Consider the following 14302-nt stretch of genomic DNA (forward strand, 5'->3'; position numbering starts at 1 on the left):
ATAAAAATTGGAAATCCTGTCCTTCGATTATTTTCCCACGTCACAAAATGTTAAGGTTTATCATTCTAAACAAAATATATACATATAACACAGAGACCATGTAAATAGTTAATAATAATTCCTTTTCTTTCAAAAGCTTGCACAAACCTTGTGGGATGACCAAATGTTGACTCAACTGGTGTGATACATATTTTTCCTCCAAATGCTTTCTAATGTTTGTTTTCCATTTTAAATCCAAATTATAAATTAAGCAAGAAAATTGGGTAGAAACCTCAATGTCATGTTGCATATCCTGATCAACAGTAGAATTTCCTTGGATTAGTCCAGTTGTCAGAGCTTATTGTTGATGCTCAAGATACTCAGTCAAGCCATCCATGTTTTTTAAGTACAATATGTTATTTGCTATGGTGGTCAATTTTACACAATTTCTATCCATCTTTTGAGTCGTACTAGCAATCTCAATGACATTTGACTATATCTGTCTCATGGGTGGTGTGTGTCATACACAAATCTTGATTTGGAGTATTTCTTCTTTCATGGTGACAGAAGGAGCAAAGAAAGATCTTGAGGACTGAATGTGCCTGTTGTGTTTGTTATAATTCTGAAGAGACTTGACTTCTGCTGTCAAGGTTCTAGTCTAACCTTTCTAAATCAGTCAATTAGATTTCCCTGTAATAAAGATATTATAAGTAGACAAGGCTGCTCTTAGGGACATTATCTATGGCTTAAGAGGACAGGAAAATGTGGGCTTTATAGTATTGCGAAAGGAAGGGAGCTTGACTACACTAGATCAGTCTTATATTCTTTATCTACTGTCATAGTCTCTGTTTCTATATCATTGCTTCTTACCTGCAATATTGATCCACTGGGATCTGAACATTGCAGACTTTATTTATCTTCTCCTGAGAAGCTGTCCCCAACCACCTGTGGTACTGGCATTATAAGAAATATGAATTCAGTAAAAATTCTAAATTTTTTACACTATAGCTCTTTATAGTCAGATATTGGTTGAGCATACCAGAATTTCAGTACATGTACTTTGGTCTATATAAATATCCATAAGCCTAAGAACCTAATATAGAAAGCTAGTAGCACGTTGCTTACCTCCTCCCCCATACATGCATACAAATGGGATGCAACATTTCCCCTATGACGAAAGGCTAAAGAGGTTAGGACTCTTCAGCTTGGAGAAGAGACAGTTGTGGGGAGATATGATAGAGATCTATAAAATGAGTGGAATGGAACGAGTAAACAATCAGTTGTTTACTCTTTCAACAAGTATAAAGACTAGGGGACACACAATGAAGTTATTGGGTAATACATTTAAAACTAATAAGAGAAAATATGTTTTTACTCAACACATAATTAAGCTCTGGAATTCCTTGCCAGAGGATGTGGTGAAAGCTATTAGTATAGCTGTGTTTAAAAAAGGTTTGGACAAGTTCCTGGAGGAAAAAAACATTAACAGGACACTGGGCTTGATGGACCCTTGGTCTGACCCAGCATGGCAAGTCTTATGTCCTTATCTTCAAAGCTCCCTTGGATACACAAATGCATTCTTTGTTTAATGCCTTGTTATTGTGGACAACATTTTGAAATCCTCAGTTCACTGTGTAATGGCAATGGAAATTAACAAATACAATGTTAAGAATTATTAGGTAAGGAATGGAAAATAGAACTAGAGGGCACTCCATGAAGCCAATGGGTAACATATTTTAAACAAATTGGATAAATATTTTTTTTCACCCAGTGCACAATTAAACTGTAGAATTTGTTGCCAGAGGATGTGGTGAAAGCAGTCAGCATAGCTGGATTTAAACAGGTTCCAGGAAGAAACATCCATAAACCATCATTAGCCATTTAGACTTGGGAAAATCCACTGCTTATCTGATTATGATCAAGAAGAACTGGATCTATTCTTGGGATTCAACTGGGTACTTGTGACCTGGATTTTCCACTGCCAGAGACAGGATGCAGGGTTAATGGACCTTTGTTCTGGCTCAGCAGGACGTTTCTTAGTAGTTATGTGCATTCACTTTAAAAGTTAAAAAAAAAAAGAACAAATGAGGCCATTTTAAGTTCATTCCATAATTTTGGGGATTTCATGTTAGTTATACTTTAAAAAAAAAAAAAGTAGACCTCAAACAGCCCTCAACTACCCTCCTGCCTGTCACAATTTTTCTCAGGTCCTAGGCCTGTCCAGCTAGGCCTTCCCAGGCCCCTTCATACCAGCCCACAAAAATAATCCAACCAAGGGCCAGGACTTACCTAACTGAGCCTTGCTGGGACCCATCCTGCCTCCCTTTCAAATTAGCAGCCGTGCCATCACTTTTGCGCAATTCTTAAGGTAGATAGTGACATTTTTAAAGTTCTAGACCCAGTGCAGTAGTGAGTAGTCTTTGCTCCTACCCTTTAGCACTGAAAGGCACAAGGCCATTATCTTAAGGCTTCCTTCATGATAGGATCCACTACACAGAACACTTTAAACTATACTCGCACACGGAGTCAGCACAGTTGTGAGCTGCCCCGGAAAGGGTGGCATACAAACAAAGTTAACCATAACTATGCATGGTAGGATAAGCAGTATGTGTTATCAATGCTTAGCTGCACTCCAGAAAGCAAAGCAGAATACACAGATATAGCAAAGCCAATAGTTGCAATGATGATAATCATTTCATCTGTGCACCTGAAAATGTGATTTGAAAAATGTATGTGGGTTCCCAAAACATTGGTCCAGGTTGAGAACTCCCTCCCCACAGGCCTTGCACATCTGGGGGTAGATATTCAGAAGCACTCAGTATACCTCACCTCTAGCCTTGTAAACTCCTCCTGTCTGCCCTTGCCACTCCAAAACCCCAGCCCTGTGTAAATCAGCTTTGCCAGAAGCTCCTTGTATTCTCATCTTGTCCCTTCTAGATCTGTGACCTGACCCTTGTTTTTGTCTTGCCTGGTGGCCTACCAGCCTTCTATTTGCCTTACCTTGAAGCCCTTGGGCCTATCTTGCTTTGTTCCCTGTCATGAGGCTGTTTGGCCTATTCTCTCTTGTATCCTGCCTTGAGGCTTTCTGGTCTATTTTGCCTGTTCTAAGCCTTGCTGCTTTTGAGCTGCGTTCTTTGTTCGGTGTTTCCCTTGTCTGCTTTGTCTAAGTTCTGCCCTAGTCTGCTATTTTGGTCTTGTCCTGTCTATTCCAGTATCCTATTGAGTCCTGGCTGTACGGAGTCCTGTCCTTGCCTTGTCTAACCTTTGTCTTCTCTAATCCCAGGTCTTGCTTAGTATCCAGCCTCGCCTTGCCCAAGCCTCGTCTGTGTGGACTCACCACTATGATGTAGTGGCCCTAGAACCCAAGGGCTCAACCTGTGGGGTAGAGGGATGACTAGGCGGAAGACCGAGCCTTGTCCTGAATCCTGCCTTGCAGTCCCGTGCCGCTCCCCAGGTGGGTTTCCTGGGGCCTGTAACAGTTCCTTTTAGTCCTTTTTTTTCTATGATCCTAAAATACCTCTTAGCCCATTCCAACCTCATCTTTCTTTGATTCTGCGGCACTTATTCAATGGAGGGCAATTTTCAAAAGCTGTTTACCTAGGTAAAATGGGATATTTTAAAATTGCCTACCCTGTATGTAGGTAAAAGTAGACGCATTCTTCCACACCATCCCACATTTTCACGGAGGTGTTCCCGAGTAGGGGTTTAGCTGGGGGAGGTAACAGCATGTGTAGTTTTCGACCCTGCAGACCTGGCTAACTACCACCCTATATCCAACCTAAACTTCATAGCTAAAGTGCTTGAAAAAATTGTTAACCGTCAACTAACAGATTATTTAGAACAAAACCACCTTCTCTTCACATCTCAACATGGCTTTCACAAATATCGCAGTACAGAGACCCTGCTGACCACCCTCACTGATTACCTCCTCAAAGGCCTAGATAAAGGGCACTCATATATCCTGGCCATACTCGACTTTTCCTCAGCCTTCGATACCATTAGACACAACATTCTAATCGAACAGCTATCCGAAATAGGCATCTCTGGAATCCCCCTGCTCTGGTTCAAATCCTCTTTAAGTAACAGAAAATACAAAGTCAAAATAGGTACCAGTGAATCCAAGGCAATTAACATAACCAGTGGTGTGCCTCAAGGTTCCTCTCTTTCCTCCACACTCTTTAATATATACCTACTTCCCCTCTGCCACCTACGCTCAGAGCTCTCTCTCCCACACTTCATTTACGCGGATGATGTGCAAATAGTTAACCCTATCAATGACTCCTTACCTAAAGCCCTTGAGACCTGGGATACTGCCCTCTCCACCATCAACAAACTCCTCACCAAACTACATTTAGCTCTCAACACTAATAAAATGGAACTCATGATCATTACACCCCAACATAATTCTACTAACTTTACCCCCCCACACACACACACACACTCTCCCGTCCACTTTTAAATTCTCTCCACACTTATGTGACCTAGGCATCACCATTGACACCCACCTCAATCTAAAAAATTTCATAAACAACACCCTAAAAGAATGTTATTTCAAGCTCCACACAGTAAAGAACCTAAAACCCCTACTGCATCTCCTAAAACCCCTACTGCATCTCCTAAAACCCCTACTGCAACCCCTACTACAATCCATCATCCTCTCCAAAATTGACCACTCCAACAGTATCCTCCTAGGCCTCCCCAAAAACACCATTGCCCCCCTACAAATGCTCCAAAATGCTGTGGCACGCATCCTGACTGGTACACGCAAAAAAGAGCATATTATCCCCATTCTCAAACAACTTCACTGGCTCCCGATATCCGCCAGAATTAACTACAAGACACTCTCCCTCATTCACAAAGCCCTCCACAATCCCAACAAGCACTGGTTCAGCGACTCCCTATTTTTCCACCCCACCACCAGACCCACTAGATCGCAATACCTGGCAACACTGCAAACTCCCGCACCTAACCTCACCCACCTTACTTCCACAAAAGAACACATTCTTTCACTTGCTGGACCCTATTTATGGAACACCAAGCCCCCTGAATTGCGACTAGAACCCTGCCCTAAAAAATTCAAACAAAACCTCAAAACATGGCTGTTTATGCAGGCTTACAGTAGCATCACTTAACACCATGTCCTATCTTGTAAATACCCTCATCGCTCGAATATAGCTCTAGCTCCTCCTTGGAATATCCCATCCTCATCTATCTCTCCCTCCTCCGCCAGTTACTTCCTTACCTACACCCTCCCCTCCCGCCTCAGTCTTATTGATGCCTGACACGTGATATTCCTGATTGATTACTGCTCTTTCCACAGACCTGACGCTTGCCTGTTATAGTTCTCCCTGTTTAGTTTTAGTTTTTTAATGCGCTTGTCCATTATAGTTTTCTCTGTTTGTCCTGTTATAGTTCTCTCTGTATAACTTTAGTTTTAATACACTTCCCCCCTTTAGTTATATTTAAGTTTTCTGTAGAGCTCTGTTAGCTGCATTATTTGTTCTCTGGAAACCAATGTGATGTTCCCAATGAATGTCGGTATATAAACATGCTAAATAAATAAAATTAATTTTCAAACCTACGCATACTGTTTGGGCTTAGAAAAGTACCCACTGAAATATACTTGCAAATCACAGCAGATACTTTGTCCTTGGATATTTTTTCAAAGAAAAAGTATGCTCATTCTTGCCTTTTGAAGATTGGTGCAAAATCTGCACCTGTGGACTTTCCACGTGTCTACACATTTAGGAAAATTGCCCACAGGATGGGAGAAAGTCCTTTATTTGAGTATAGCCCTATGAGTTGCCTTGAATCTATCACTTTTCAATTTGGTTTCAATAGAAGCTATATACAAATGAAACAGTAAGAATAATAATATAAACATGTCCTGGGAAGAAAATAGATTTACTGAGTGGGCCCTTAGAGACTGTGCCCCTTTGATGACAGCCAGGATACAAATGATTGTTGCTATTTAGTCACTAATTTATTTTAAAAAGAATGCTTACGATCTGCCTTCACATCTGCAATTGGGAATTTTTTTTTTTATTATTGAAGATAAATCACTGCAGTGAAATAATTTCCTCTGCATTCCCTTACAGCTCCTATGGTATGGGCACTCAGCTGAAATTGCCAAAATGCTACAATTTTCAGAGCTTTAGAAATCCAGGATCAAGAAATAGCTGAGCTCTGTGCAACGGTATCAGCCTGTACTGAGGCAAGCGGAGAGAAGCAGTGCAAGGTCAGCACAGCAAGAGCCAACACTGCTATCCAGCCTTCAGCTCATGACTGTCCCTTCATAAAATGGTTGGGTTGCATGTGGCTTCCATAGCCTCCTGACTGTCATTAGCAATATAAAAGATCAAATGTAGACATCTCATAGTCCTAGAAGGGAAGTCCTCTTAAGCTATGCAATTAATCCATCAGTCATTGCTTGTACTGTGCAACTAGAACAGGGAAAGAAGAAAAAAATAATCACCAACACAAAGTAATCTCTGAAAGAACAGGTGAGTCTTTCATGAAAAGCACTTTTTCAGATATCTGATTCTCTTAAAGTTGATGGTGTTATTCTTCCTTTATTAAAAAAAAAAAAAAAGATTCTTTACATGTTCCTTGAGTAATGGGTCTTTCATCTCATTTAGATGAGGGTGGGAAAGATTTTAATTGCCAATGCCAAGAAGGTAAAATAATATGGGTAAGAAACTGATCAATTAGGCAAAAATAGTTCGTCCGGGGCAGAGGATGGCCTTGCACCTTTTGTGTTTAGTTACAATTAGGTAACAAATGGGGAATCAAAAAGATCAATCATTGATCTACCACACAAACTTGGAGGAACTGCTCGGTGAATGTACCCAGATAACTTGGGAATCTTAACATTATAAAATCTCATTCAGTTTTAGTGGTGAGAATAATCCTTACATCAGGCTTTACCTAGGTATTGTACAAGGAATGTCAGTACAGTAGATATAACCTCTGTATCAGTCAAGGCTCCATTCTTCTCAATGATAGAAGTAATTCACAGGAGGCACTTTCCAGTGGAAAATATTCTAGAACAAGAGGTCATGGCAGGAAGCTAAGAAAAAGGAGGGTATATTCAGTTCTTCACAGAGAGACTGGTAGATTCATGGAAAAGACTTCTGGTGGGGGTGGTGAAGGCCATAAGAATGACCAAATTTAAAAATAAAAGCCCTGAGAAATGAAAGGAAAAGCTAGATATCAACTAGAGTCTATGGCATTGTAAAAGAAATAAAATTGGGCAGACTAGGTGGGACTTGCATCTCTGATCTGCCGTGGAGCTATGTGTTTCTACGCTTGGAATTTCCGATTACTTCTAAAGACCTCCACTGACACATTTCGCACACCACTGGGGCTCTTTCTGTACATGTGATCTATAGTGTCCACATGTGCCTCTCCTATTACAGCCTGGGATTGTTCTAGTGATTTCAACTGAATTTTCTGAGGCTGGGTATGTCTATTTGCAATGATTCACCTGTTTGCTTCAGGATTCACCTCCCTCACAGCATTTGGAAGGGAGTGGGTTTCTTCTTGGGTTAAAAAAAAATGTTATCCAGGGAAAAGGAAGGCACAAGAGTAGAAGCAGAAAAATGAAGAATAGAACAGAATCAGGATAATAGTGTCAGAAGGGTCCACAGAAGGTCATCCAATCATTTTCTGTTCCCTGTGTAACCTGCTCTTAAAAATCTCATTGGAAGGGGATCCCACCATCTCCCTTGGTAAACTCTTCCATTGCTTGACTGTCAATGATTTAAGAACATTGATTCTTCACTTCTTGTCGTGGAAGGAACGTGACCGAAGAGCTTTCGATGTAGACCCTGGTTTGTGTCGGAGACAGTCTGGTCTACCAAAACCAAACAAATCTAGCAGCTGCCAACTACTTCTGACCTGGGACATTACTTGACAAAGTAAGTGAGTTTAAAGCAGTCTGATACCTCGGGCAAATGCATCTGTAATGTAATTATGTCAAATAAAGCTGGCAGCTTGATATTTTACTGAAAATTTTAAGGACTGTTACTGTTTGGTTCATACAGTTTTCTCTTCCAAAAATATTTCATTGTTTTTTTTAATGCTTTCATTTATAATATAATGAAGATTTTTTTTTAAAGGTAAGCAGGAATTTGGATGCAAAAAATGTTACATGCCAAAACAAGGCAGAGTTTTAGCCACTATTAGACCATCTTTTAATTGGGCAGAGACCAGATGTCTCTTTTTGTCTTTATCTGCCATGATATTCTATCTTCTCTCGGCTTCTCTCTGAAAATCTGAATTCCATAAAAGGGGCGATTAGTAGCTGCTGTCTAAAATTACTGGTTTCAGGAACGTCTTAGTGATTTAGGCACCTAATACATTGAAAATCAGACTAATGTGTTCTTATATTTTATTGTACTAGTTATAAATCATTTTGGGTTCCCCCTTTGTGGAGGGAGGCGACATAGGAATCAAAATGGGAATGGAAAATTAAAATCTGGAATACCTTGCCAACATTTTTTAACATCTCAATTCAGGCATATATCCATTTAGATACTTAACATGCTATTATGAAATTGCATTACAAATCAAACTGGTGTCTTTGGAATTCGGAAATGCAATTTTAGACGTCAGGCTGTCATGCAAACTTTTGTCATATTAGCCCAAAGCATGCTTTTTAAAATTTTCCCCTAGATTCATCAAAATGCTATAAATATAGCAGAAATAGCGCCTGTGATTTAAAAAAATGGGCATGGTTAGGCTAATTTCTTATTGGGGGAAAGGAGAGATAGAGAGAGAGAGCAGACTTTAATAGGGGCTGCATTGTACAAATAAACTCCTCTTCTTGTACCTTTCATTGATTCTAATGATAGAAATTCTTCAGTGATTACACATTTACAGTTAATTCCTCAGTATGTAACACCGCAACCCCAAACTCACCCTGTTGAATGTGCCCATCTACAGTGCTAGATATAATATAGAGTCTTATTCTTCCAATTAAAGTTCTCTCTCTCAAACCAGGTTTCCCCGCTTGGTAGAGACGGTTATAGTGGTGATATGGATTCCTTTGATGGGAACAACAGGAGACCCAATGATAACAAATTAAAACATTCATCACAAAATTGTTTATCCCCGTGACAAGTTCCTTCAATCTGCATCAGTAATACCACTTCCTGATTATTGTGTATTTTTGTGCTAAAGTATGTATCAACTGTGTGTGAACGTAACAAAAACAAATGACTAGAAACTCATTTTCCAGAACGGCAAGATTTTCCCAAATTTTTATAGCCAACTTTTTTTTTTTTTTGTAAAAGTTTAACACAGTTGTCTGTGACCCTGCAAATCTGCATCACATTTCAAAGGGTGTTAATGCACATAAATCTATAGCAGGAAGATAAACTGTAGATGTCTACAAATCAATGAATCCATATTTATTCTCACTGACTAACTGGCACTTGCCTACCCAGTATGAGAGTAAACATTAATGTGTGAATAAACAATGCAAGTCCTTTTACCTACGGGCGAGATGCCTAGTTTGGGGTTTTCAAAAATATGCATAATGTTTTGCAGGGAAAAAACATCCACAGGAATAATCAGGTGGAAGTCTGCAGATACTTTTCCCCTGGGGCAATTTTCAAAGGGAAATTACACGGAGACTTTGAAAACTGGTGCAAAGTCCACAGGGGAAAAAAGTGTCCACAAACTTTGCACCAGTCTGCATGGTTTTGATAACTGTCCTCTAAAAGTTTATCTTTTCATACCTCTTGTTCAGTTCCCAGTTTTATTCAGGACATTTTTCTTTGCCTGAATTTCCCAGTTAATAAATGAAAATTGAATAAACAAGATGGCAACATTACATTACCAAAATCACTCTTTCCTTAGAAAATTTGCTTTTCCCATAAATATACAGTATAATAGTCTATATATTCACTGTTTAAAATGCTTATATACTTTTATTCCTCTGCCTTATTTATTTTACAGATGTTTCATAACGAAGAGATGAAGAAGGAAAATCTGACTGTGACTGAATTTGTCCTTTTAGGCTTCCCGAGTGCCCCAGAGCTTCAGTTCTGCCTCTTTGTGGCCTTCCTAATATTGTATTTCTTGACTCTTGCCGCAAACCTGATGATCATCCTCATTGTGAGAGTGGAGCACTGTCTCTCGCAGAGTCCCATGTACTTCTTGCTCAGCCACTTCTCCTTCCTAGAGATCTGGTACACAACAGTCACCATCCCCAAAATGCTATCAGATTTCCTGTCTCAGAGCAAAACCATTTCTCACCCTGGCTGTGTCACTCAAATATATTTTTTCTTTTCCTTAGGGCTCACAGAGTTTTTTCTCCTGGCTGGCATGGCTTTCGACAGGTATTTGGCCATCTGTCACCCTCTGCGCTATACAGCAATAATGACCAGCAGCATTTGCAACCAACTGGCCCTTTGGTCTTGGGTCGGTGGCTTCCTCATTGGTCTCTTACTGGTCATGTCAGCATCCAGGCTTCTGTTCTGTGGGCCCAATCAAATTAATCATTTCTTCTGCGATTTCATTCCACTCTTAAAGCTCTCTTGCATTGAAACTTACATTGTTGATTCCTTCTCTTTCACCGTTGCTTGGACTGTGATATTGATCTCCTTTATCTTGACTACTGTGTCTTACTTCTTCATTATCCTAGCAATCTGCAGAATCCCTTCCACAAATGGCCAGTGTAAGGCCTTCTCCACCTGCGCCTCTCACCTCGCAGTTGTCCTGACCTTCTATGGAACCGTCATTTTCATGTACATCAGGCCTACAGCCCTCTATAATTTTGAGATGGAAAAAGTGATTTCTTTGTTCTACACAGTGGTAACCCCTCTCTTAAATCCTCTTATTTATGCTTTACGAAACAGGGAAGTAAAGGAAGCTCTAAGAAGAGCCTTAAAAAAGCATAGGGTTTCCTTTTAAAAATGTTTATCTCTTTCCATGCTTTTGTCATTTCTCACTTTCTTGATCTTACGCTTTTGTTTTATATATTCAGTCTTTCATTGTTCTTATGTCAGTCACTCAATCCATCCATTCATAGGAAATCAACCATTTGGCCAAATCAGTTCACCAACCTAACAATCTGAAATTCTTTGTAAAAGTGCCAATTAATGTGGTTGTAATGCTAGTCCACTTACAGGTGAGGAAATCAAGGCTTTAAAACAAAAAATAAAAGGTAATGCCATTTTATTCGACTAGCTTGATACATTTCTTGTCTAGCTCTCAAGAGTTACACTCTCTTCGTTAAGTTAAAGCAAAAAAAGTATTTAATAAAAGCAAAGGTAAACAAAGTCATTGTGACTGGTGGAACAGCAGTAGTATGGTCTGATCTTATCACAATGTCAATATCACCGCACCAATAGAAACACTAATAGCACAAATCTTGAATCTTACTTGTGATTATGATTTTTTTTTTTTTTAAATTAAAAATCTTTACTGTTTCATATGGTAGCTTTTTTTCCAGGCCAAACCTGCATTAACTCTTCAAAATAAATAGACCAGGAAGAAATAGAACCCTGTTCATAGTGTTTTATCTGGTTTTCAATTGCTGATTATAAATCAATTATTTAGGAAAATTTTTCTAGTGCCCAAATTTCTCAAAATAATTTTAGCTTTACTCTGATTGCTATATATAGCTCTCTCCAATAGATACTATATCTATACCAATCATCATTGCATTTTATTAAGAAGGGATGCCAATGCAGTACATTTTCTCCAGATCTGTATTTTAACAGATTGCTTAAAATACACAGTATATGCAGAATGCAAAAAATCACTGTGGTTGGAAATTTGCTGCTGTGTTACCTTCTCCAAGGGCATGAGTTTTTGAAGGCAACCAGTTGTGTGAACTTAAGAGGGAACTTTAGATGATAGTACTGATGAGATACTCAAACAGGGCTGTTTTCCAATTGAATGTTTAAAGTCTCACCAAAATTTCAGACTGGATGCCTTAGTGGGTGCCCAGTTTGCCCGGTTTAATACAATATGGCTGACTTAGCTGACCAATGCACTGAAAATTAGCTCAGCACATTCAACTGCTTACACTTCTAAATCACCCACTGTTTTGGCCATCTCTCTTTGGATATCTGCATCACGATGTTAAACTCATAACTGTTATGTAGACCTTTGGAAATGAAGCCTCCAAGAAAGTTCCAGTAATCTTTCATATATTTGTAGTGTACTCCTATATCACACATTCAGAAGTTCCACCTTTATTCTTATATCTTTGACACCTTCCATTGTCATGAGTATATGCAATTTACAAATACCTTGAGTATAATGCAGTCCATGCATGAATATTTAAAAATAAAGTCAGTGCCTCATGCACACTGAGAGGGACATGGATTCATTCATTTCTCTTGTTTCATGATGTTTCTGTCCCATTTGGGTTATTCCTGGCTTCCAACTTAAGGCCTGGATTCACCATTCTATCGCAGAATAGTTAATCCAGTGAAAACGGGGGGCGAAAGGTGGTGCTATTGGGTGCGCTACTGGCGACGATAATATTGCTTACCTTATCACCGCCAGTGAAGACACCGTGGAGTCCGCCTCCTTGCCACCCTGACTCCGCCCCTCCCCGACTCCTCCCCCAGCATGTTATTGCACGCGAAAAGGGACTTTTCGCATGCAATAGTGGCTTATTGCGTGCGATAAATGTTTGAAAATGACCCCCTAAATTAGCTAAAATTTCAGATAAGAATGTGATATTTTATGGCTATATCACAAATGCACAAACATCAGAAAATGCTGAATTTAGTCAAAATGTTCTAATAATGTACAAGAGGTAAGCATTTTTCAGTAGAATGGAAGTTGAAAAAAAGGTTATGATAAGATTTTGGAAGCAGATAGACTTACAACCGAAAAATATTTTATATAGTAATGTAGGTGTGCATAACAGCAAAAAAAAATCAATAATGGCATTGACATTTGTACGGAACAAGCAAAGAACAAGCATAGTGAGGAAACAGTGGAATGGTGGAAATCAAACATGATACACAGTATTGTAATATATATTTTTAGTAGACTAGCCTAGCCTTTTGTGTCTTCATATTTCTCTGTAACCTCAAGCATTCTGGGAACTGAAGCACCACATTTTGTAAGGAACATGAATTTCAAAATCAGAATTGATTCAAAAGTATCACTGTTGAGTATAGTACTTGAAACGTGTGTCTGTGTATGTGTGTGTATTATATTTATATATGTAAAGAAATCTTCTTCCCATCCACCCGCTACAAAATGAGGAAATCTGAGACTATTCTCATTGGGAGCTTGGCATGCAACCCAAATCTGGGCTAGGCAAACCCGTCACAAATTTTTTCCCCAACCACAAATCCAATGCAATAGCTCAAACAGTGACCGACAAGTTTCAGGCCTTTGTCTTTCACTTACTTTACCTTGTGTTGCCCACATTTGGAAAAAAATATGCGTTATAGAAACTACCCATACTACTAGATCCTGATGGTGGATGAAGAGCAGGAGGATGAGTTTAATTTCCGGTGCAAGGCCGTGGGCCCCAGTAGAGCTGGGCGTATATAAACCGTCATTGTGTTTTGTTTTTCAATTCACGTGCCATTTCTTTTATTTTTGCTTCAGGCTCTTCTCATGTGCTAAATGCCCAAAACAAAAGTAAGATTTCACAGTTTTTCTCTGCCGTTTCAAATGGGAAACAACATTAAATCGAGCTCAAATGTTGTCATTACTTCCTTGTTGTTTTTAAATGTCAGCCCATCTCTAGATTCCAGTTGATCCCTGGCTTTCTCTTTTACTTCGTCACCTCCTAAGGACCTCTTCTGCTTATTCCAGGCTTTCTTGAAATTTTGTTACCGTTTTTCATGGCCACCAACTAATTCTTATAACAAAATAATGCAGAGGCTGCACTTTCATTTGCTTCCAGAGTTTTGAAGCAGTGCATTTTTTTTTTTTTTTTAATGAAAGCTTTCATTTTTTTTGCAACTTTTGTAAATATATTCTACTGGAAAAACTGGACAAGCAAATTTTGGGTCGAAACCCCCTCAGTACTCAAATATAGCCCCCTTCAGTCAAAGTTCTCACAGCATATAATTTTCAAGTGGATTTTCTTCCCTTTATCAATTTACAAGGAATTAAATCCTAATGCAAAATCTGTGCTATTTCAAAATACAGAAAGCAAACAGACTTGCTGGCTTTTTTTTTTTTTGGGGGGGGGGGGGGGTTGCCCTGCTTTTGCTGGTCCCAGGGCATTTCCCTGAGAAGGGGAAAAAGAGAGCACACCCAGGAGGGAAGGCCCCAGAAAGGAAAAGGAAATAGAGAACATGCCAAGACTGCTTATGTTTTGTTTTATTATGAA

General features: G+C 39.3%; 2 protein-coding genes across 2 annotated transcripts in view; one reads left to right on the top strand and one right to left on the bottom strand.

Annotated features, from left to right (window-relative positions):
• The window catches only part of LOC115077831 (olfactory receptor 5V1-like), a 284159-nt gene that overhangs the window by 61945 nt on the left and 207912 nt on the right, over positions 1-14302 (bottom strand). The window lies entirely within an intron of this gene.
• On the top strand, positions 9961-10899 carry LOC115077299 (olfactory receptor 6-like). The gene has a single exon (XM_029579590.1). The coding sequence runs from the start codon at positions 9961-9963 to the stop codon at positions 10897-10899; it is 939 nt and encodes a 312-aa protein (XP_029435450.1).

Source organism: Rhinatrema bivittatum, chromosome 16 (assembly GCF_901001135.1).
Source record: "Rhinatrema bivittatum chromosome 16, aRhiBiv1.1, whole genome shotgun sequence".
Taxonomy (NCBI): Eukaryota; Metazoa; Chordata; class Amphibia; order Gymnophiona; family Rhinatrematidae; genus Rhinatrema; species Rhinatrema bivittatum.